The sequence below is a fragment of the Lagopus muta genome, chromosome 8 (assembly GCF_023343835.1).
Source record: "Lagopus muta isolate bLagMut1 chromosome 8, bLagMut1 primary, whole genome shotgun sequence".
NCBI lineage: Eukaryota > Metazoa > Chordata > Aves > Galliformes > Phasianidae > Lagopus > Lagopus muta.
This window is the reverse complement of record NC_064440.1, coordinates 33,595,298-33,614,944: the sequence shown is the minus strand read 5'-3', so window position 1 is coordinate 33,614,944 and position 19,647 is coordinate 33,595,298. Positions and strand designations below refer to the sequence as shown.

Here is a 19,647-nt window from a genome sequence, read left to right as displayed (position 1 = left end):
TGGAACCAGGGAGTTGGGTTGTGTGGTCAGAAGCTCACATGAGGAGTGACAGGTTGCCAGTGTTTGGATGGCATTTCTCCAACTGATTGGTTTCACAGCTCTGTAATAAACCCCTTCCTTCACTGTTTTGTAAACAAATACTATGAAAATTCTCTTTCTTTTGGCTCTGCTGTTTGTGAAGGATTGTGAAAACCTTTGGAAAAAAGTAACCTTGTCATTTGTATGTCAAATGACTTTTGAGGAATAGTCAGTCAAATTAAAGGCATCTTTACTGAAAACAAAACCAACCTTTTCCATTTTTGCTGTTAAGTTCTGTGACCATTGCATCCAAAGGTCTTGTACACCTAAGGATGCTTTTACTATTACATAGCAGTGTCTCAAATCAGTACAAAATGCATCGACAGCCAAACTGAAACACAGGGAAGCTTGTGTTATTTTCAGTCTTGTCGTTTGCTCTTACAATCTTAAGTAGTTTTTCTCCTGTATAGATAATACCTGAGTTTTAGTAATATGTGTTCCAAGACAGGCATTATTTACAGTGTATGCTATAACTCATTTAGGGTGGAACTTGTGCATTCTAGACAAGCCCTGGGACGCATCAATACAACAAAAATAACCAATATATTTTCATTGCTGTTTTATAGGTATGGTCGTTCATTTTAATTTCCTGGCCTGTGGTTGTTTTCATAATCTTGGCTATCATCCGTCTCAAATTCCCCCCAGAACCACAGCCAAACTGTAAGTAACTGGTTTGCTTTTATCTCTTTGGGGATTAGCTCTCATTTCGGTGACTGATGTGTTAATTTGATGTTTTTTGTTACTTTTGTAAATTCGGTTCTCTGCAGCTTCCAGTGGAGATTTCCTGGTATGTAGCATGCTGTAAATAAAGTGTCAGTGTTCCTCTGAGGTTGTTTATATTTATGTTTCTTTCAAATTAGTTTCATAATTAGAAAACAACTTTACAGAACTGTCTCATCAAGATGCACTCAGATACTGCTGTTGTAGCAGCAGTATAAACCTACTTGATAAATTGAGGGACGAGGGAGCAGCTGAGGGCATTCTTATTCAGTAAAATGAGTAAGGGTATAGGATTCAACTAGGGTTAAGAAAACATAGTAAAAACAGTGTGCTCATCATGAAAGATTCACCTTACGTTTGCTAAAGGAAAAAGCACCTACTTAGGCAGTTACTGCTAGGGCTCAGCAGAAAAGTGATAACTTGTTTGGCTCCAGGGACATGATGATGTATGTGAACCTTTGCTAGCAAGCCAAAGAGCAGCTGGCCAGTGTGTGTTGATAGTGCTTAAATGGGTGAAGAGTTTACACAAGCTGGTTTTCACTTGCATGCTTTGCTTCCTCAGTCAGGAGAACTGTGTCTGTAGCTCAGAATGTGAGTCCACCTGAATCTTCTCTGAAAAATTTACACTGAGTTCAGTGGGTACCTGTTACCACCAGAAGAAGCAGTCCTGTCTTGCTCTCTTCCCTGGCTATGTTTGTTTATGAAATTACATGGTAAAAAAAAAAAAAAAAAAAAAAAAAGCAAGGAGTTTATCCAGTTCGAAGTCTTTTTCCTTTCTATAATGTTAATTCTGGTTTTAATCTAATCCCTGGTTCTGCTCATTGTGACCTCAACAAGTGCAGACCCAAGGGGGAGGGGAAGGGACGGGTTGGATGACCTGGTCCCTCTTTTTAGCAATAGCCTACCTTTGTGTTGGGAAAAATCAATTACAGAGCTGTACTCCCTTCACTATCTTCTCATTAGAGGCATTCCTCAACATCAGTGGCAGAGGCACTGAAAGAACATGCAAGATTCGTGCTTCACATTTCACATCTAGTTTGCTAAGTTACATCCTTGTACAGAGAGCTGTTACTGACAGCCACATCTTCCCAGCACAGGGTGAGAGTAGGCCTTCAAATTGCCTTTATTAAAAGATTTGCTACACCTGATACATAGGAGAGGCACCACCATGGCTCACCAGCATCAGACTGACATTGAGTGCACAAGAACAAAGTAACGTTATGGGAATGCAGGACGTTTGTATTTGAGGCAAGGAGGCTGATACAGACTGGAGAGTCAGACTGACAACACCAAGGACAAGCAGTTGGCTTCTAGTGTTTGTAGCTATCAGATGGGCAAAATGTGTTTGAGAGATCTGTGTGTGCACTGGAAATGTTCCAACTTGGTTAATAATGTGCAGTTCTCTGATTAGAAGTGTTTCTGAGCTTCAGAGTGATGTATGAAAAAAGGCCACACGGTAATAAACACTAGATATGCAATTAGGATAGCCCTTTTCTCAGAGAGCTTGCAGCCTACTCGGGCTAGAAATTTGTTTATCTAATTTGTAAGCAATGATGGAGAGTTAGAATAAGGGACTTCCTATAAATTTCGCAGTCTTAAACAGAGAAGGACATTCGTTGTGTGTTAGGCTGGACTTTTAACCCCAAGCCCATCTGCTGCCAGTGAAAGGCCTCTTTAGGCTTTTTACTGATGTTCTGCCCAAATCCCTTTGAACCAGTTGGAGAAGGCAGGACAGGACGTGTTGTACTTGGTGAGAACTGCAGTTTTGGCCAAGTGTGGAAATGGCATTCCTTACACGTGGCTCCAGTGGTTGTACTTCCTGTCCCTGAGAGATCAGATAAGGCCAATGTTGAGAGTGCCAGCTGGATGGTAAAATATTTATTCATTTCTGCACATGGCTATTAATTTGAGTGTGTATTTATGTTTGCTCTGGGGGATTACATCTGTGAATTATTGGAATGGAAGGAATGTTCCTAGGAGCAGCAAGTATTTTCATCGATGGTTCTCCGCAGGAAAGGGGAGACTGGTCAGTATCTTTGGAGTTGTTCTCTTTTCCTGCGTGGATGAGTTTTATTTTGGGGCAAATCTCAGCATCTGAGTAGTCTTTCTATCTAAAGTAGATGACAGAAACTCTATTGCAATGGAGGTTTGGGGCTGGAAAAGTTGTTAATGGTTGTTACATACTCCTGTGATCCATGTTATTTAGAAGCCATCTAGAAATCCAAGGGGGATGAAGAAGAACATTAACTTGGGAATTGAACAGCTATTTCCTGCTGTCTTTCTAGTCAAATAAGAATACCCACTTGAAGATTGCACTCTTCATTTTTGACAACTAGAAAAATGTATCAACTTTTCTCTTGAAACCAAGAGAAATCATTTGGGAGCTTTCTTTTCTGATAGGAAACAAACAAAAACAATGTGGGTGGACACATAGGAGAATGATTACAGGTGGGGTTTATATTCAACAGGAATTAGATCCACTCTATACCAAATTCCAGTGACAAGTTTAATGGCACAATCAGTAAATGGCGGCAAGAAGCAGTTTCCAATCCTGCTGTCAAGAGATTATTGCAGGCAGACAGAAGTCAGGAAGCGTAGAATCAATGACACAGAGATAGAATAAGCTGCTCAGATGCTGAGTTTTGGACCTTTAGATAACCCCACAGAAAATCTAAATCTAAGATCTAACCTATCTCATATATTCAGGGCCACAGAAATATCATGAAATCTATTATTTGCTCAATTAAATTAGCTCCAATTTGAGATGAGTTCTCCTGAAGTATGTCTAATACACATTTAATGGCTTATTTCAGGAAATTACCTAGCCAGTATCCATCAAGAATGAACAAGTGGCAAGAGCTTCTTGAAAGTGCAAGTCACTTGCTTTCCTTTGTTTGTGTAGCACCTAATGCAATGGGGTCCAGCAGTGGGCTGAGCTCAAAAGAGAAATGACATGCCAAATAAACATCACCAGTCAATCACCTGTAGGAACACTGAGAACTGAGGTCGAGTAGGAGGCTGGAATCCAATTTGCTTTGTGATTGAAGCACCTAGTATCTTAAAAAAGAAACAAACAAACAAAAGAACCCAACCTGCTCTTATTCCCACGTATTTGTTCAATGATGTATTTCCTGGTCAGCAGAAATTAATATCAGAAGAAAATGGGGATTTGTTTCTCTGCATACTCAGCTCCTGTGATGATCTAGAGTCTCACCAAACAGATTTACCCAACCCTTTGTGCACGTTGAAGTTGTGTCTGTTGACCTTTTGTTACAGTCCATGTATTTGCTGGAAGACGCTGGGTTGCACCGTGTGGAGTGTGTGTGGTAGGAAGCTCTGCATTGGAAACCTGTGAATGGGGTCTGAAGTATTTTCCAGTCTTTTGTGTCTGTATCACCTGTTTTCTAGAGTGAGTAGGAACAAAAGTCCCTTTACATCACTACAGGTTTTTGCAAAGTATGGGAATTGTGTGAGAGATACCATCTGTCCCTCAGGGCACAACCCACTCAGTCTATAGGGAAGCCCAATTATGCTCTTTGCTTTAACTAGCCCTGTCACACCCTACCCGCCCGCTTTCTTCCTTTTCTGTTCTCCTTCTTTCCCCTCCTGTCACTTTGACCTCATCCTCATTCCCCATAGAAGCTCCCTTGGATGTGGTTAGTTGCCCACTCATTCTGAAATCTTGCTTTTTCAGTGCTGTGAAGAGGATAAGGCTTTGCTCTCCTGTTAGACTCCCTCTGCTATCCAAGGGTGAAAGTTAGGCACGGTCTACAAAAGCTGCGCCTCGTTCACAAATATTTTTCCTTCTTCATGAAAAGAAGCCTTGCTCTTGGGTCCAGTCTGAAAAAATACCAAGTTCCTAATGCCAGGGAACTCCTTTCCTCCTCTTGGCAAAGGATGTTTTACCCTGCATTTCTGCCCAGAATTCTCACCCAGATTTCATCACCTCCATGGAGAGATGCCTGCATGATGAATTGCATTCACTCAGATATTTCTGATAGACTCAGTAACCAAGTGCTCCACCAGTCTGTCCTTCCGTGACTTCACTGGGTAGTATGGAAAAATTAATAGGTTCCCATGGTAATTATAGGTAGTCAGGATATGGTGACTACACAGGCCACTCCATTCATTTGGATAAGTCATGGGTATTTATGTAAGGAATGATCCACCCTAAGAGTTCAGCCTACTCTATATACAGAGAAGCACACATCAGACTCCCAGCACTCTGCTCCACCATTTGCCAGTGGTACAGCAGTCCCATTCCTCTGTGTGCTTTGCACTGCTGTCTTAAGTTATTGGGAAAGTTCTCTTTGCCCAAGGAGGCTGTGGATGCCCCATCCCTGCAGGCTTTCAAGGCCAGGCTGGATGTGGCTCTGTGCAGTCTGGTCTGGTGGTTGGTGACCCTGCACATAGCAGGGGGTTGAAACTAGATGAGCATTGTGGTTCTTTTCAACCCAAGCCATCCTAGGATTCTATGATTCTTGTCTATCATTTTCTATCTGCCCTTGTCTAGACAACTCAACGCCAGTTTTGTCTCTGCTTACAGATCTCTCTGTAAGTGTTCTTTTATTTAGGTTAGCCTGAACAAATTGCTGTGATCACAGACTCACAGAATGGCCAGGGTTGGTAGGGACCTCAAAGATCATGAATCTCCAACCCCTCTGCCACATGCAGGGCCACCAACCTCCCCATTTAATACTGGACCAGGCTGCCCAGGGCCCCATCCAACCTGGCCTTGAACACCTCCAGGGATGGACGGAGCACCCACAGCTCTCTGGGCAGCTGTTCCAGCACCTCACCACTCTCCTAGTAAAGAACTTCCCCCTGACATCCAACCTCAATCTTCCCTCCCTCAACTTCAAAGCATTTCCCCTTGTCCTGCTGTTATCTGCCCTTTCAAAGAGTTGACATCACTCCTGTTTATAGGCTCCCTTTAGGTACTGGTGATGTTTCTAATCAAGAATCCTAGAATGGTTTGGGTTGGAAGGGACCTTAAAAGACCATCTGGTTCCAACAGCCCTGCCGCTGACATTTACACCTTCCACTAGACCAGGTTGTTCACAGCCCCCGTCTGCCTTAGGAATGTTCCAACAACAGGGCATCTACAGCATCTCCTGGGAACTTGTTCCAGTGTCTCACCAACTTCATCTTTAAATCTACTTGATGTCAGTTTAAAACTGTTACCCTTTGCCTGGTCACTACAGGCCCTGGGGAAAAGTCTTTCTCTATTTTTTTTTTTTCTCTTGTAAGCCCCCTTTGTATGTACTGAAGGTAACAGTGAGGGCTCTCTGTAGCCTTCTCTTCTCTGGGTTGTACTGTTTCTTTGTACAGGCTTTTGCCTTGTAAAGTGCAACTGGAGGATGTTTAGATTTGGAGCTGGAAATTCCTGAGTTCCCCGGATTTTTTTCTCCCCACTGTATTATAAGAAGGCCTTGGGGCAGTCACTTAATTCTGATGGGCTTCCTGAAGCACCTGTATCCAGGTGCTGGGACCTAAAAACACAGAAGTATTTTTCCAAAGGTGCCGAGGAATTTGGATTGCACTGAAATTAGCAGTTGTTGAGGTCTGTGTTTCTGGAAATGAGGGCATATTTCTTTAAAGAATCTAAACACAGACTCTGGAGGCTAGCTGAAGACATTCACCATTGAAAGAGAGAAGCTTCTGTGTGTCTCCATCAGCTTTGCCCTGCAGTGCAGACATAACCTCTGTCATTTCTACATCCGTGCCTCTTAGAAGGTCTCCATCACTATTTCTTTCTCCTTTGTGTTGGGTTTGGAAGTTCTTTCTCCTTCCTTCACATCTGCTGCTTCTCCCACTCATTTCAATTTTTATGCTCTGCTCTTTATTATCTCTCTGTTCAGTACATGAACCCAATGCATTCATAGTCAAGGGCTGATTTCTAATTTATTAAATGAAAGGGTGGAAGGCCAAGCTCTGTGGGCAAGCAAAACTAGCTTGCCTAGTCTTAATGAGCATGGAAGCAGTTGCTGTCTGCTCTGGGCTGGTCTTATTATTTGCTAGAGGGAAGAATTGGGCAATGAGATGCTTCCTCCATTGAAGCCACCAACACAGGGAGGAGCCTTGCAGTGAGTTGTCTGCTTGTTCCATCTCGCTGTTGTAGGCAGACAACGGAGGACATCATGTTATTGGGACACTTGAGAAAGCATAAATGCCAGTGGCATGAGGATGAAAAATTCAAGTTCTTGAATCTCACTTAGCCCCCCTGGGCTTCTGGAAAGCTGAATGGAGGCCTGGTGGGATGAACAGGAGCTGGGTCGTGGGTGTACAACTTGTGAATGAGGGTAAGCTGTGTGGTAGAGAGGTGGACTGGTGCATGCATAATAGCAGCTCACAGCATCCTTTGGTTACGTTATGATTTGCATGGAGGAAATTAAAATAACTCCATTTAGAGCTGAGGGAAAGATGGCCAAGCGTGACATTGCTTAATGCCTAACAGCAAGGCGGAGGAGGAATGCACCTATTCAGTGCCAGGGAGACTTGGGCTAACACCAGCTCATCATAATGACACGTGTGGTGTTGGGCCCAGCTGCCAGAAGCCTGTGCTCACATGCAGTGATGGAGGCTCTCAGAGGAGCAAAAGTGACCCCACTATGACAGATGCTGAAGGTGCTTGGTGTCTTGCAACTTTAAGGTTAACTCAAGGGAATGTTTTCTTCCGGTGCTGTCAGCTTAGCAGGGGAAATTGCAGAGAGATAAATGGCAGTTCTGCTGGTTGGTCAGAAATAGGGTGAAAGAAATCACCTGTTAGCTCTGCAGTGGTTTTAAAAACGAGCTTTGTCATATGAAAGGCAGTCTAGGTAGAGAGGGAGTGCAATATCAAACCATTAGCTCTGACCCAGAGCAACTCTTAAGTGCGCGTTTAACCTGAAGCATGAGTAATCGCGTTAAAATCAGTAGGGCTAATCGCTGCTATGCCACGGGCTTTAGACACACTGAACAAGATTTGAGCTGTACTGCTAGGAACTGTAGCACTTACTGTCCTCACCCTTTTTTTCCCCCCAATAGCTGGGATTTCTGAGGGCGTTGCTCTTGCAGATGTGAAAGAGGAAAGGCTCAGGATCTGCTTGACTGGGAGTCCTTTGCCTCCTTGTCCTGCTCTCACCACAGCTCTCATTCCAAGGTCTCTAAGAACACATAGATCCTTTTTTTCAGGTTCGTGGTGAGACATCAGTTTCGGAGCACATGAATTTTTCACACAGTGTCGCATCAGTACAAGCACCATAGCAATTCAGTATTCTCTTTCTGTAGATGAAAGGATAGGCCGGCCAGCTATTTGTCTCATTCTCCACATGCGTAAAAAAACACAACCCTGCTTCACAACTCATGTTATCCCATGGGTTTGATTGTCAGGCTTCAACTTCGGAGAGATATCAAGGCTGCTGGCATTATCATAAGGCTACCTACAAAAGATAGCTGGAAATGACAATTGTGTGTGGTTAAAGAGGAATGGTTGCAGTCATCATGTCATGAAAGAGGCTTGTTCTTTGTCTTTTTGCCTCTGGATGTGTAGCGAAGTGAAGAAATAAAGTTTAAAGCAGTGCTGTGCAACTGTGGGGAAGATGAGGAGAAGTGAGAATGCTGTACGTGCACAATTTAGTCCAAGGTTTTGCTTAGAAAGCTGGGAGGAGGACACCATAGCAGTAAATATTTCCCGTGTATATTTTGTGACTGCTTAGATAACTGTGAGTCACAGCTGATGGACAGAATTGCTGCTCTGGGTTAGACCTCTGCTGCTGCTCAGGGATGATTGAGAGAGCTTGCAGGAATCACAGAGAGCGTACTGAGTGAGCTTGTGGAGCACAGAGCAAGACTTCCACCAGAGATGCCTTCACAAGTTGAAGGGTTCTTCAGCCAGAAAGTAGACGGCTTGAATCCAGATATTCCTTTTTAATAGCCACAGAAATATCTTCTTTGGAGGATTTGTCCAATTTGTTCTAAAACGAATGTCTGCTTTATAATATAGAACACAACATTTTGGTGCTCATTTAAAAAAAAAACCACAACTCTCCCTTTTGTCTGCTACCTCGTGTTTCATTGTCTTTGCTGCAAGAAATGATCATTTACTCACCCTTTTCATAACTGATCAAGATGTTATTTACTTCTTTGACTCACCACTTCTTGGCCATCTTTTCCTTTGCCCAAAAGTGCCAGTTATTAAGTCTCATTGTGTGCTGTAGCAGGGATTGAATGTGTTTTGAATGAACACAGTAATCCTAATGAAGTCATTTGCTCATCATTGCTCTTAGTTTGCCAGTTGGAGAGTTGAGATTTGTATGGATTTTTGTCATGAACAGTGACTTAATGTGTAAGGTATATACAGTATCAGTGTATGTGAAATCTGAAGCCAAGAGAATGTTTTCATGCCCAAGTAGTGGTAGGGAGACATTGCTAAAATATGGGAGGATAGAAAACGGGACAACCTCAGCAGGACTTTTTAAATTAACAAGAAAAGATCCAAAAAAGGTAATGTACCTCAGTTCATTTAGAAAGTAGCTATTCATAATGGGATTTCTTATCTTTGATGTGATTAAAATAGGACATAGATTTTGTCTGATTTTGCAGGATGGATGCCATAGCTGGGTAGTGAGCCCTGAAAGCAGAACTACCATGACCTGGTTGCTGGTTTGCACCAGAGACCCCTGGCTGGTGGAAACAAGACTTTACCTTCTACCTGGGTGTGGGTAGGAATGCCTTCTTTGAGGCAGACTTGATGAATTCCAGTGGAAGTGGGTGATGCTAGGGGCTGCACACACTGCATTCTACCTGCACTCTGCTAAATGCCTCATTCCTTGCAGAGAGTTACTGTACACTGCTAGTGCAAACCCCAGTGTGAGAAGACAACAAAATCACTGTGGCAAGGTAAAACATGGTTCATTTAGGTTTGGACATTTCAGTCAATTTCAATTAATCTCATAGATCGTAGTGAAACAGTAATTTTTGTCTGCCTTATGTGACATTAACTTCACATTTTTCATCATTATTATATCAAACACCTGTACTTGAGAAAAAAAAAAACCAAGAAGTTTTGCTTCTGTTGAAGCATGATGGAATCCCGGGCACTCCAGAAAGTAAAAGCAATAAACTTCCTCAATTTTATTCCAAAGGAAAGCAAATGTGGAAAAGCCAGAATTCCCAATAGAATGAAGGCCTTGTTTCTTTTCAGCTTTATGAAGATGTGACCAGACTGGCTAGATGCTAATGAGCAGGGAGAACCTGCCAGCCCATTCAGTGCTGAGCCCTGGGCTTCTTCTGCCCTTTGGGATGCCTGCCTTGTTTGCTTCAGATTCAGAGCCTTTCTTTCAACCCTGGCAGAAAATCAAAGAACTCCACAGTGAGAGAGGACAGCAAAATACCTTTACGCTTGGGTTTCCATTGCTAGCAAACACAGCAGTCAGTCTTTACTAATAAGATACAGATCTGGGCTCAAGTTTTGGTTGCAGACTAATAAATTTGACAAGAAACCTGTGGAGGTCACGTCCCAGCAGAGCTAAGAAGGGGCACAAGTGCTGCAGTGATCTCTCCATCGGGGCTCATAGGCAGTGTAGGAATATCCTCCAAGGGTAACTGGATTTTCTGGAAAATATAACATAGAAAGCTAAAGGTGGTGACAGTGATAAATGATGTCAAGTGTTGTGGATCTACTCTATCATGGGATCATAAAGTTGGAGTCTGCTGTGCACAGGAAATCCTTTTTCCTTGGCTTTGGCACTGCAGAAGATTTGAGTGGGATATAGAGATGCTTTCTGAAGGCATTCCCTACAGGGAAAATATGACAGAGGTCATTAATGGTGATAGTAAGCATTGTGTTTCAGATTGCAAAACAATCACCATTGAAACTGTCCTTCAAGATTTGCAGGGCGTTTACAAAACTCCTTCAATAAAGTTTGGTATCTAGTGCTTATGTCGTGTTTGAAGTGCTGGATAAATCCCAGCCCAGGGAGGGACAGATGGTTATAAATGTCTACCAGAGGGAGCCAGCTTCCTCCCTGGTCATCCTTGCAGGGGTGTGGGACACAGCCAGTGGATGTGTACATGTGGGTAGAACAGCTCATGGGGCTCCATGGAGCCACAGCTCCATGCCACAAGAGAATGGATGGAGGAAGGGAGGAGGATGGGATAAGACTCGCGTTAATCTCCTGGCTTGCTTAGTTCAAACCGTAATGCTTCTGAGTCTAATTCTAAAATATAGCATTGCTACTTACATCTCACAAGAGGATCTTCTGCTTTGGTTGCAGGAGGATCACTTGTATGATTTTTCTCCTTAAACACCCTGCATCTCTCTACAGTAGGAAGTACAGTACAGAGTACAGTAGAAGCTCTCAGAGTGGGTCCAGAGGAGGGCCAGTAAGATGATCAGAGGGCTGGAGTACCTCTTCTATGGGGAAAGGTTGAGGGAACTGGGCTTGTTTAGCTTAGCTTGGAGAACAGAAGGCTCTGGAGAGACCTCACTGTGGCCTTCCAGTACTTGAAGAGAACATATAAACAGGAGGGGGAAGGAATTGCTGTTTATGGGGGTGGGTAATGATAGCAGAAGGGGAAACGGTCTTAAACGGAGACAGGGAAGGTTTAGGTTGGATATTAGGAGGAAGTTTTTCATCCAGAGGGTGGTGAGGCACTGGCACAGGTTGCCCAAGGAGGCTGTGGATGCCCCATCCCTGCAGGCATTCAAGGCCAGGCTGGATGTGGCTCTGGGCAGCCAGGGCTGCTGGTTGGTGACCTGCACCCAGCAAGGGGTTGGGTGAGCATTGTGCTCCTTTTCAACCCAGGCCATTCTAGGATTCTCTAGCAAAGAACAGTGCTCCCAAACTCCTGGCCTTGTGTTTGTGTTCCCCCCTCTGCTATCCCACTTAAGAGTTACAAGGCTTTAGCCCTTAATTGCTGATACGCTGGTAGATGCAGATGGCAATAGAAGGTATAGCCTTTTCCCTCCTACCTGTCTGCTTTTGTGTATTTGAGCTCCCTGTCCTGAATCTCATAGCTTTCCAGTTCTTTGGGCTAGTATTTTGATGGAGATGCTGGTAAAGTGAGGCCTGTGGTGTGCCTGTTTGGGTTGGGGTACGAGTCGATTTTTGTCAAGGCAAATGAGAGTGCAGGAGATCAGAAGGAAGACAAGAGAAGTGTCAGGGTGTGCAGAAGGCCGTTTTGCAGGGCTGTAATTGGTGATCTCAAAGGGCAGACATCGCAGATGCAGTTGGGGATATGCACAAATGGATGCTTCTAGATGAAAGTGCCCTACCGTGCAGTTTCCCTCATGGGCAGTGGGCTTATTTCCACTTCAAAACCTTTAGAATAGCATATGCTTGGTACTTTGGCCTCAACCCCAGAAGGACAGCCTGCAGAGACAAAGGAGATCTTTCACTCTGCTTGGTGCTCTGCAATTACTGGGAGCTGGCTTAGCCTGCATTGTAACTCCTAGTGGTGTGGAAAATACAGCAAGCATTGGAAGGGAGGTAGAGCTCTGCTTTTCTCCTGCAGTGGGGCATCTTCTTTAGTTTTCTTGGGCAGTTCTCTGCTGAGGCACGAAGGAATCACAGCAATGTCCAAAATGGGTGCTTGACACTGCAGGTCTCAGCAGTTGTGGCTATTGCTACATGATATAAAGCAGTGTGAACTCCCATGCTAAACTATGAGTATTTGCCGTTCTACCCAAAATTCTGCTGCCTAAACAACCGCTCTCATTTCTGGGGACCAGCACCACATTACACGGCCATGGGTTGTGACCAGCCTTCCTGAGGAAAGTCGGGGAATGTCTCTTCTTCAGGGAGACTGGCAGCCAGATATTCCATCTAATGCTGTCATTTCCTTTGGGAATATCTGATTTTTGACCACTGCTATAACAAATGAATGTACTGCAAATGTAGGATGTGCTTGTTGGAGGTGCTGGAGATAAAGCTGCTCCTGGGCAAGAGTCGTAGGTCATCTTTGAAGACTGAACAGCAAGGTAATCAATTAGCGCAAACTTGCCTGCAGGCCTTCTGTAAATCTGGCTCCATTCTGTAGAAGAAATAATCACCATGTCCTTTGCCAGGCAATTTTCCAAATGATTGTTTTAAATAATATGTTGCTGTGATTCAGTAAAAGAGTTTTGAGATTTATTAGAGCGTTTGTCACTGAGAGGAGAAGCATTTGGTGAACTCTGCGGGCTGGCAGTAAGCAGCATGGGGCAAGTGGCACACAAAGCACCAAAGTCTCTGACTGCTCAGGTCCTCTTGGTATTTTTGGAAATGGGAGACAAGGACATGCATCTCATCCCTGGGCACTGGCTGCCTGCATCACCGGTCACCAAGCAGATGGCACTGGAGCTGCTCTGCAATAGCAGGAGGCATAGGAGGGAGTGGTGATAGATTGCTCTGCTCCCTTCTTTGGGCAGGCCTGCACAAATCGTAAAGGAGGTTGTCTGATCTTGAATCTATTGCTCCTTTCTACAGTAAAAACTGAGACACAGTTCTCTTTTATTATCCTGGCTTGAAGTTGAAGCTTATGGCTTTGCACAGAAACCAAGTCTTAGAGAGCATGCCTCTTATAGATACTCTGGCCATATGCCTACTTTTATTTAAAATACAAATGCTGCAGTTGCTTTGGGATTGACAGGTATCTAGTTATTAGCAAATAGCTTGACTCTTTTCTCATTAAATAGCCTTTCATGGCTCTGTTGGTGTTGAGAAGGGGCTTCTAGTGGAATTTGGCAGAAATTGCTGGCAGGGTGGAATGAAAGAACCTCTGTGAAACTGAGAAACGTATGGCAAGAAAATGCATGTCTGCATCATAATAATGGTGTTTTTTCTTCTTCTTCTTCTTCCTTCAGGTTATCTCGCACCCCGAAACCTTCCTAGTGCAGGCTTCTTCCCATTCCTGCAAACTGTGCTGTGTGATTCAGATGCCAGATGTAAAGGCACACCATACACACCAGAAGATCTGCTGCCAAGGCTTAATGATATCTCATCTCTCAGACTGTAAGGAAATTTGAATATACCTGGGTGTTGCAAGCTGTAGAGCAAAATTTGCTTTGTGGTGGAGGGTGCAGCCATGCATGTATGCATGTGCGTGTCCACAACAGGCATCTATCAGGTATCTGTTACAACAGATAGAGTTTCAGATATTTGGGCACTTAGAAATGAGAATATGGGGCTGCAAAGCAGGGAGTTATAAAAATGTTCACGTTAGAGACAGCTATTGGTAATGTGTCAGTTGTGTTTCAGGTTTGACAGTAAGAATTTTACTATTGAAGAAAATGCTTCTGATTACCCAGATTTCAGAAATCAGAGGAAAAATATGTATTACATTTATTTATTTATTGCATGATTGTGTTTTGGGTCATACATGATGTTAGTTGATAAGACTGCATCAAAAGAGCCCAGCGTGTTTACCTGCCTTCTGTAGTGATCAGATCAAGATGTGTAGTGTGGAAGTGGCAAATGTTCCCCAACAGCTCTAGTTTCTGAGATATGTTTATTCTGGAAAGACTGCTCTTTCAATAGAGCCTCCAGGTGGCAGCCAGAGTGGCTGTCCTCTCTGCATGCCATTAAACATATAGGCAGACGGATGAAAAAGTGAAACATTTTTTCCCCACGTAAGCACATAGATCTACAGAGTGGAGCTGGCTGAGCACGTTTTGTTGGAATGCTGGTTTGCCGAAATTGAAATGTACAGTGAAGGCATTTCAATCTCAATGATGTTCCAGTGCTAGCCAAGAAGCATTTGCTTTGAGATGTGCCAGCCAGTGTTGTCTCTACGTTTTGGCTCCTAGATTCTGGCAAGTCCCCAGGGAACATGCAGGTCTGAGGTCTGGTCAATGAGAGCAGAAAATGTACAAGGTCACCGTTGCTCATCCTTCTTTTAGGTGACAAGTTGCTCCAGAATGGCTGTGCCAGAACCTCAAAATCCCTTCTGGCCAGAGACTGAGAGTGTGAAAAGCTAATGTGGGCACCAAGTCTTACACTAGAGAGTCCATCAGATAGGATCCTGGGTATGGTGCCTCCTCAAGGCTCCTTTTTTTCTAGAGATAAGTCAATGGTTAGGATCTATCCATTAGTTAGAAGGAGTCTGGATGATTAAACGTGTGGAAAACAAGTTACACAAGGTGAATCAAGGTCACACAGCAGAACACAACAATGCTATGGGAAGACTGTGTGCCTGGATACTCTTCACTTGCTTCTTCAGTGTCAGGGAAAAGTCTTAAGCTGTGACTCTGATTGTCTGGATGTATTGTTTAACATTAGATAGTTTGTAATACTTAGCTAACCCAGAATGTTTTTTCTACACATTCTGCAAACCTCTGAAACTATTATCTAACTTGCCCTAAAACTGTGTCTTTTCAGTGGTCAGCAGAGAAAATAGGCTAGGTTCTCACCCTTCATTCTGTCCCCTAGAAGCATTTACCAAGGTGTGCAAATAGTTGAGGTTTCCCTGCATAGAAGAGTACTAAGTACAAACACTGAGCTCAATATCAACATCTTCCAACGTTTTTCCCCCTGAAATGAAATGTTAGGGAAGGATGAAGTCAGGTCCTGATGTCTTGAAGGATTTCTTGGTAGCGGTGTACAGCCTGCTTTTATAACTTTAAGCTATTTCAGGTTACATCAAGGCCACTCCTTGATCAGTCAAGCTCAGTCTGATCCTCATCAGCAGTGTGGTGAAATTCTGCACTGCTTCTTCTGTTGAGCATTGGTGGGGGATACAGTGAAGCTTTCTTTCAAATAAGTGGGAATTGGTTTGAGATTAGACAGCCAAAAATGTATGCCAGGCCTTGCTGTCCCTGTGTATCAGGCACGAATGCAATCCCCTCCATCTACTTAGCATCCCAGAGCACTGCAGTGTGCTTTCCCAAAATATGTACCAATCTTCTAGACAGAACTCAGCATTTACACAATCAAGGTTTCAACACAGCTACCATGAAATTCTGCTGTAGACACATCCTGAGTCACACTGTAGTTAAATGCAAGCTTAATCATAAGAAACTGAGTTTTCTTTTTTTTTTCTTTTTTCTGTCAGTAAGCAGAGGAGCTCATCTAGAGTGTCCAAGGACAACCATCCATCACCATGGAGTGCTGAGGTTCCCAAAAGCAGGAATGCTTCACTGGGTAGGTTACTCAGAGCTGAATGCAGAGCCCTGGTCTTTAAAGAGTGATCTTTCAAGCACACTCAACACAGATGCAGTTCTTAGAGCACTGCTGAAATGATTTGTGTATTCTATACAGTCTCGTGACTGAGGCCGTGACATTAGTGCAAATTCTTGGGAATAATTACAAGTAACTGTCTGTAGAAAAGAATTCTGGAATCTGACCAAGAAACCAGGGTTAAATTGTTACACTTCACAGGAGTGATGTGAGATTGCAGACGGTTTGGACATTAATTAAAGACCTGGCTATTTATGGAATATTGCCTTTTTACTGCCCACAAATTGTTCATGAACACCTTATGATATTTTTTTTTTCCAAATGCATCTCTTAATCACATTTATCCAGCAAACAAGTCTTCTTCCGTGCCACAGTGGATATTTATTGCTGGTGCTGTTCTCCTCTGACGTGTTTCTCTTTCCTGAAGGAACTTTCAGGCTTAAATTTTCAGTAAAATCATTACAGTTATTATTTATTTGTGGTAATGGCTAGTGCTGCCTACAAGTCGTCATGATGGATAGCCCTTTTGCCAGGGAGCTCACAAGCAAATGAATGATTACAGATTTGCATTCTGTGACTGTTCTGCCCCAGCCGTTCAGCGTTCCAATTAGCATTCCTGGCAATGCATTCCCTTCTTGGTGCATGGGACACAAAAGGAACTGAGCACAGGGGCATAGGAAGAAAAATCAATGAGTGTTTATAGGAACTATCAACTCATGTTGATGGCCGCAGTCAGGAAAGAACTCGGTTTTACCTCATATTTAAAACATAAAATAAAAATCATAAGTCACAGTCTTGGCTGATGTAAAGTGGCATAGCTCCTTTGGTTTCATGGAGCCGTGTGCTTTGCAAAGGATGCTGAGTGCAAATGTTGGCTTTGATGTGCATCAGCTGGTGACCTAACAGTGTGCCACCATGTGTAGCAGGCAGCGGTGCTCCAAATCTGTGTGTAAGCTGTTCCTGAATAATGACTATCACCCACTGGTTCCAAGGGTACCTGGAGAGCTCTCCCTTATGGGGCTACAGGCTTGAGCTCATGTGGGCTTCCTTGTTAGGCTGCCTATGTCTCTCCCTGTGTTGGGGAGCTGTGGGACTGGAGAAAACAGATGGAAATTAACATTGAACCACAAGCAAATAGTTAAATACATTTAATTTCAAAAAAGTTACAGAAGGAAGCAATGTCATCCAGGATTTAATTACTTCAGAATAAAATCTTAAATAATTACAGGGTGCCATTGGCTGTACCTTTGGAGATGGATGTAGCAAAGAGGTTAAAAGACTTTATGTAAAATACAGTGTTTTAAACTGTTATTGCAGCATTCAGGGATTCGGTATCTCATGGAGAAAACACACTTTGGAATATTTCATCACCATCCAATTTGACTTCTAGCATCAACATGTTCAACAGAATCCTTAGTTTTGGGAAGGTAAGTCTGTATAGTAGCTGTATCTGAGCGTTTATGTATAGTTATATGTAAAGACTTAAAAGCTCAATGTACCACATATGGCCTTTATTTCTTTAGGATCCCCATTATTACACGAATTTTCTTGATTTTGGGAAGAGGGAGACAGTTATTGTGGATGCACTTTTAAATTCTGTGGTAAATTTCTTATTCTCTAAGTAGAAACCAGATCAACCAGATCAACCTTGGGACATAATACTTTGAATGACCAAAACTGGCAAGCAGTAACCTGAAGCATTCTCCTCAAAACTTGCCTGAGTTAAGGTGTTCTTTCATGTGAATTTAAAGATGGCTTTGCCACTGAATTCTGTATTTGCTCACAGTAGTGAAGCAGTGGTGTCATGTACTATATGTTTATTATGTAAGTAATTGAATCAATACAAGAATAAATCTTCTGTAATTGAAGCTTGGTAGCATATGAGAGACACCAGTATGCTAGGGACATTTTCTGCTATTAATGGTAGAATATGCTTGCTTATTTTATTAAGCCCTGTAAACACATGCATGCCTGTTCATCTGCATGACTTCCAGGGATTTCAGTGATGCTGTTCACCTGCTAAAATTCTGCATTTGTACTTGTGCTGATAGTGCTTTTCACATGCCACTGCTATCCTGTTTTAAAAAAAACCCAACAAAGTCTCAGCATTGCTTAAAGCCATCACAAGTAGAGTATTTCTTTAACCTTGAACATTACACCTCTAGAGCAAGGCGCAGTATTCAGTGGGAGCAAATCTCAAAGTCATTGTGTGTGAGATCTTGTCACGATACGTACCGGCTCCTGGTCTCACCGAAGAGAAGATGGCAGCCAACATCTACAGGACATTCTGCTTTACTGACACATCGCTTTTAGAGTCCTTTACCCAGGAGTTCAGAAGTCAGTTGTCTCAGGTGAGTGCCTGGGACTTTGTCCTGATGTCTGTTAGTAGCTGTGTTAGTTCACACACTTCAGCACGGTGTTTTGGAGGTACAGCATGTCCCCACTTGGCTCAGAATAGCTCATCTCTATACTGAAGTAAGTGCAGCATAAGTTTTTGTGAACTGGATTAGCACAAACACACAGATCTTTGGGAAAGGCAAAGAGAGCCAGCTGCCAAATAGTGGCCATTAAGAGCTCCTCACCATGCCATGAGGTTTTGTTTCTTGCCTTTATTTGCTTCTCCCAGTGACAAGTAGATAGAGCAGTGTGAGAATGTGGCATAAACAAGAATATTTAAAGCTAAAGGAGGCTCTAAATTTCATCCTGTATTACACCAGCCATATAACTTCATCCAGTAACTCCTGCATTTGATCCAACAACTCATGACTGAAGCAGCTCTTGCTGCTGGGGAAGCTATATAATTAAAGCAAATGGATCCTTTAAAGGTAATGCCTTATTTTTTGCCAATGTGAGGATTGATGTTCATTTTTCTTGTATTCCTAGTCTTTGGACTGTTTAAGACATTCTGAATTTTAAGGCTTGTTTAAACAGAGAATTTATTGAGCAATCTGAGGTGTGAAGGTAAAGCACAGTCACTCTCTCAGTTACTGCCTGTCACTAGAGTCCTTTGAATGCATTGTTTGTAGAGTTGTGTAAAAGTGCAGCACAGACTGAAAAACATAAGAAGACCCACTAGCAACAGGGTTTTTTCTGCTTAAATAATTTCTTGCATTGTTATTTTTTAAGGTGCAACACAACCCACAATACCAAGCAGCATTTGTCAACGAAATGGTCTCATTTCTAACGCTCATCTCCCAAGTGCAGAATGACACCTCCCTGTGGCAGCTCTTTTTGCTGGCTCCAGATGTGTTTCAGGGCAGCACGCAACTCCAAGATATAATTGATTTTCTTCAGAATGCGAGCAGGTAAAAATAAAATGCCTGGAGGGGCACTGAAAGGTGATGGGCTTGCGCTGAACACTAAGGACGCATCATTTTTCACCTTGAAGGGCATTAGCTTAAAAGCATAATTGATTTGGGCGATGCCATGGCACCATTAACGCAGCTAGCAGTGCTTTGATTTTCCATGACTCTTGTTCACTTTTTAATTGGGAGCTTGATATGATCTATTAGTTGTCTTCCATCCTACTTCCATATGCATAGAGGAAGAGTGGTGAGCAATACCCCCTGTCTTTCACTGAAGGAAAGCCCTCTTTGCTGGATAGTTGTTCTGCCAAAATGGCAGCTAGCCACTTCCTTCCCAGAAACAACAGAGCCAAATTCTAGTGGCTCTGAACACCTCAAGTGTTTGTAGGGGAGCCAGAAATTCACTC

The 19,647-nt window shown here is 43.1% G+C and overlaps 1 protein-coding gene across 4 annotated transcripts in view; it reads left to right on the top strand.

Moving 5' to 3' along the window:
• ABCA12 (ATP binding cassette subfamily A member 12) overlaps positions 1 to 19,647 on the top strand; it is a 101,315-nt gene that overhangs the window by 25,416 nt on the left and 56,252 nt on the right. For 3 of the 4 annotated variants that reach the window (XR_007378441.1, XM_048952429.1, XM_048952427.1), the window contains exons 2-7: positions 645 to 738; positions 13,625 to 13,772; positions 15,811 to 15,899; positions 17,253 to 17,362; positions 18,101 to 18,286; positions 19,062 to 19,240. Coding sequence is in view for 3 of the 4 variants with exons in the window: in XM_048952429.1 (XP_048808386.1) it covers positions 645 to 738; positions 13,625 to 13,772; positions 15,811 to 15,899; positions 17,253 to 17,362; positions 18,101 to 18,286; positions 19,062 to 19,240 (806 nt within the window). In the remaining variant the exon portion in view is untranslated. Of the gene's footprint in view, positions 1 to 644; positions 739 to 2,720; positions 2,825 to 13,624; positions 13,773 to 15,810; positions 15,900 to 17,252; positions 17,363 to 18,100; positions 18,287 to 19,061; positions 19,241 to 19,647 lie in introns of those variants that run through there. The other variant, XM_048952428.1, reaches the window with a different exon arrangement.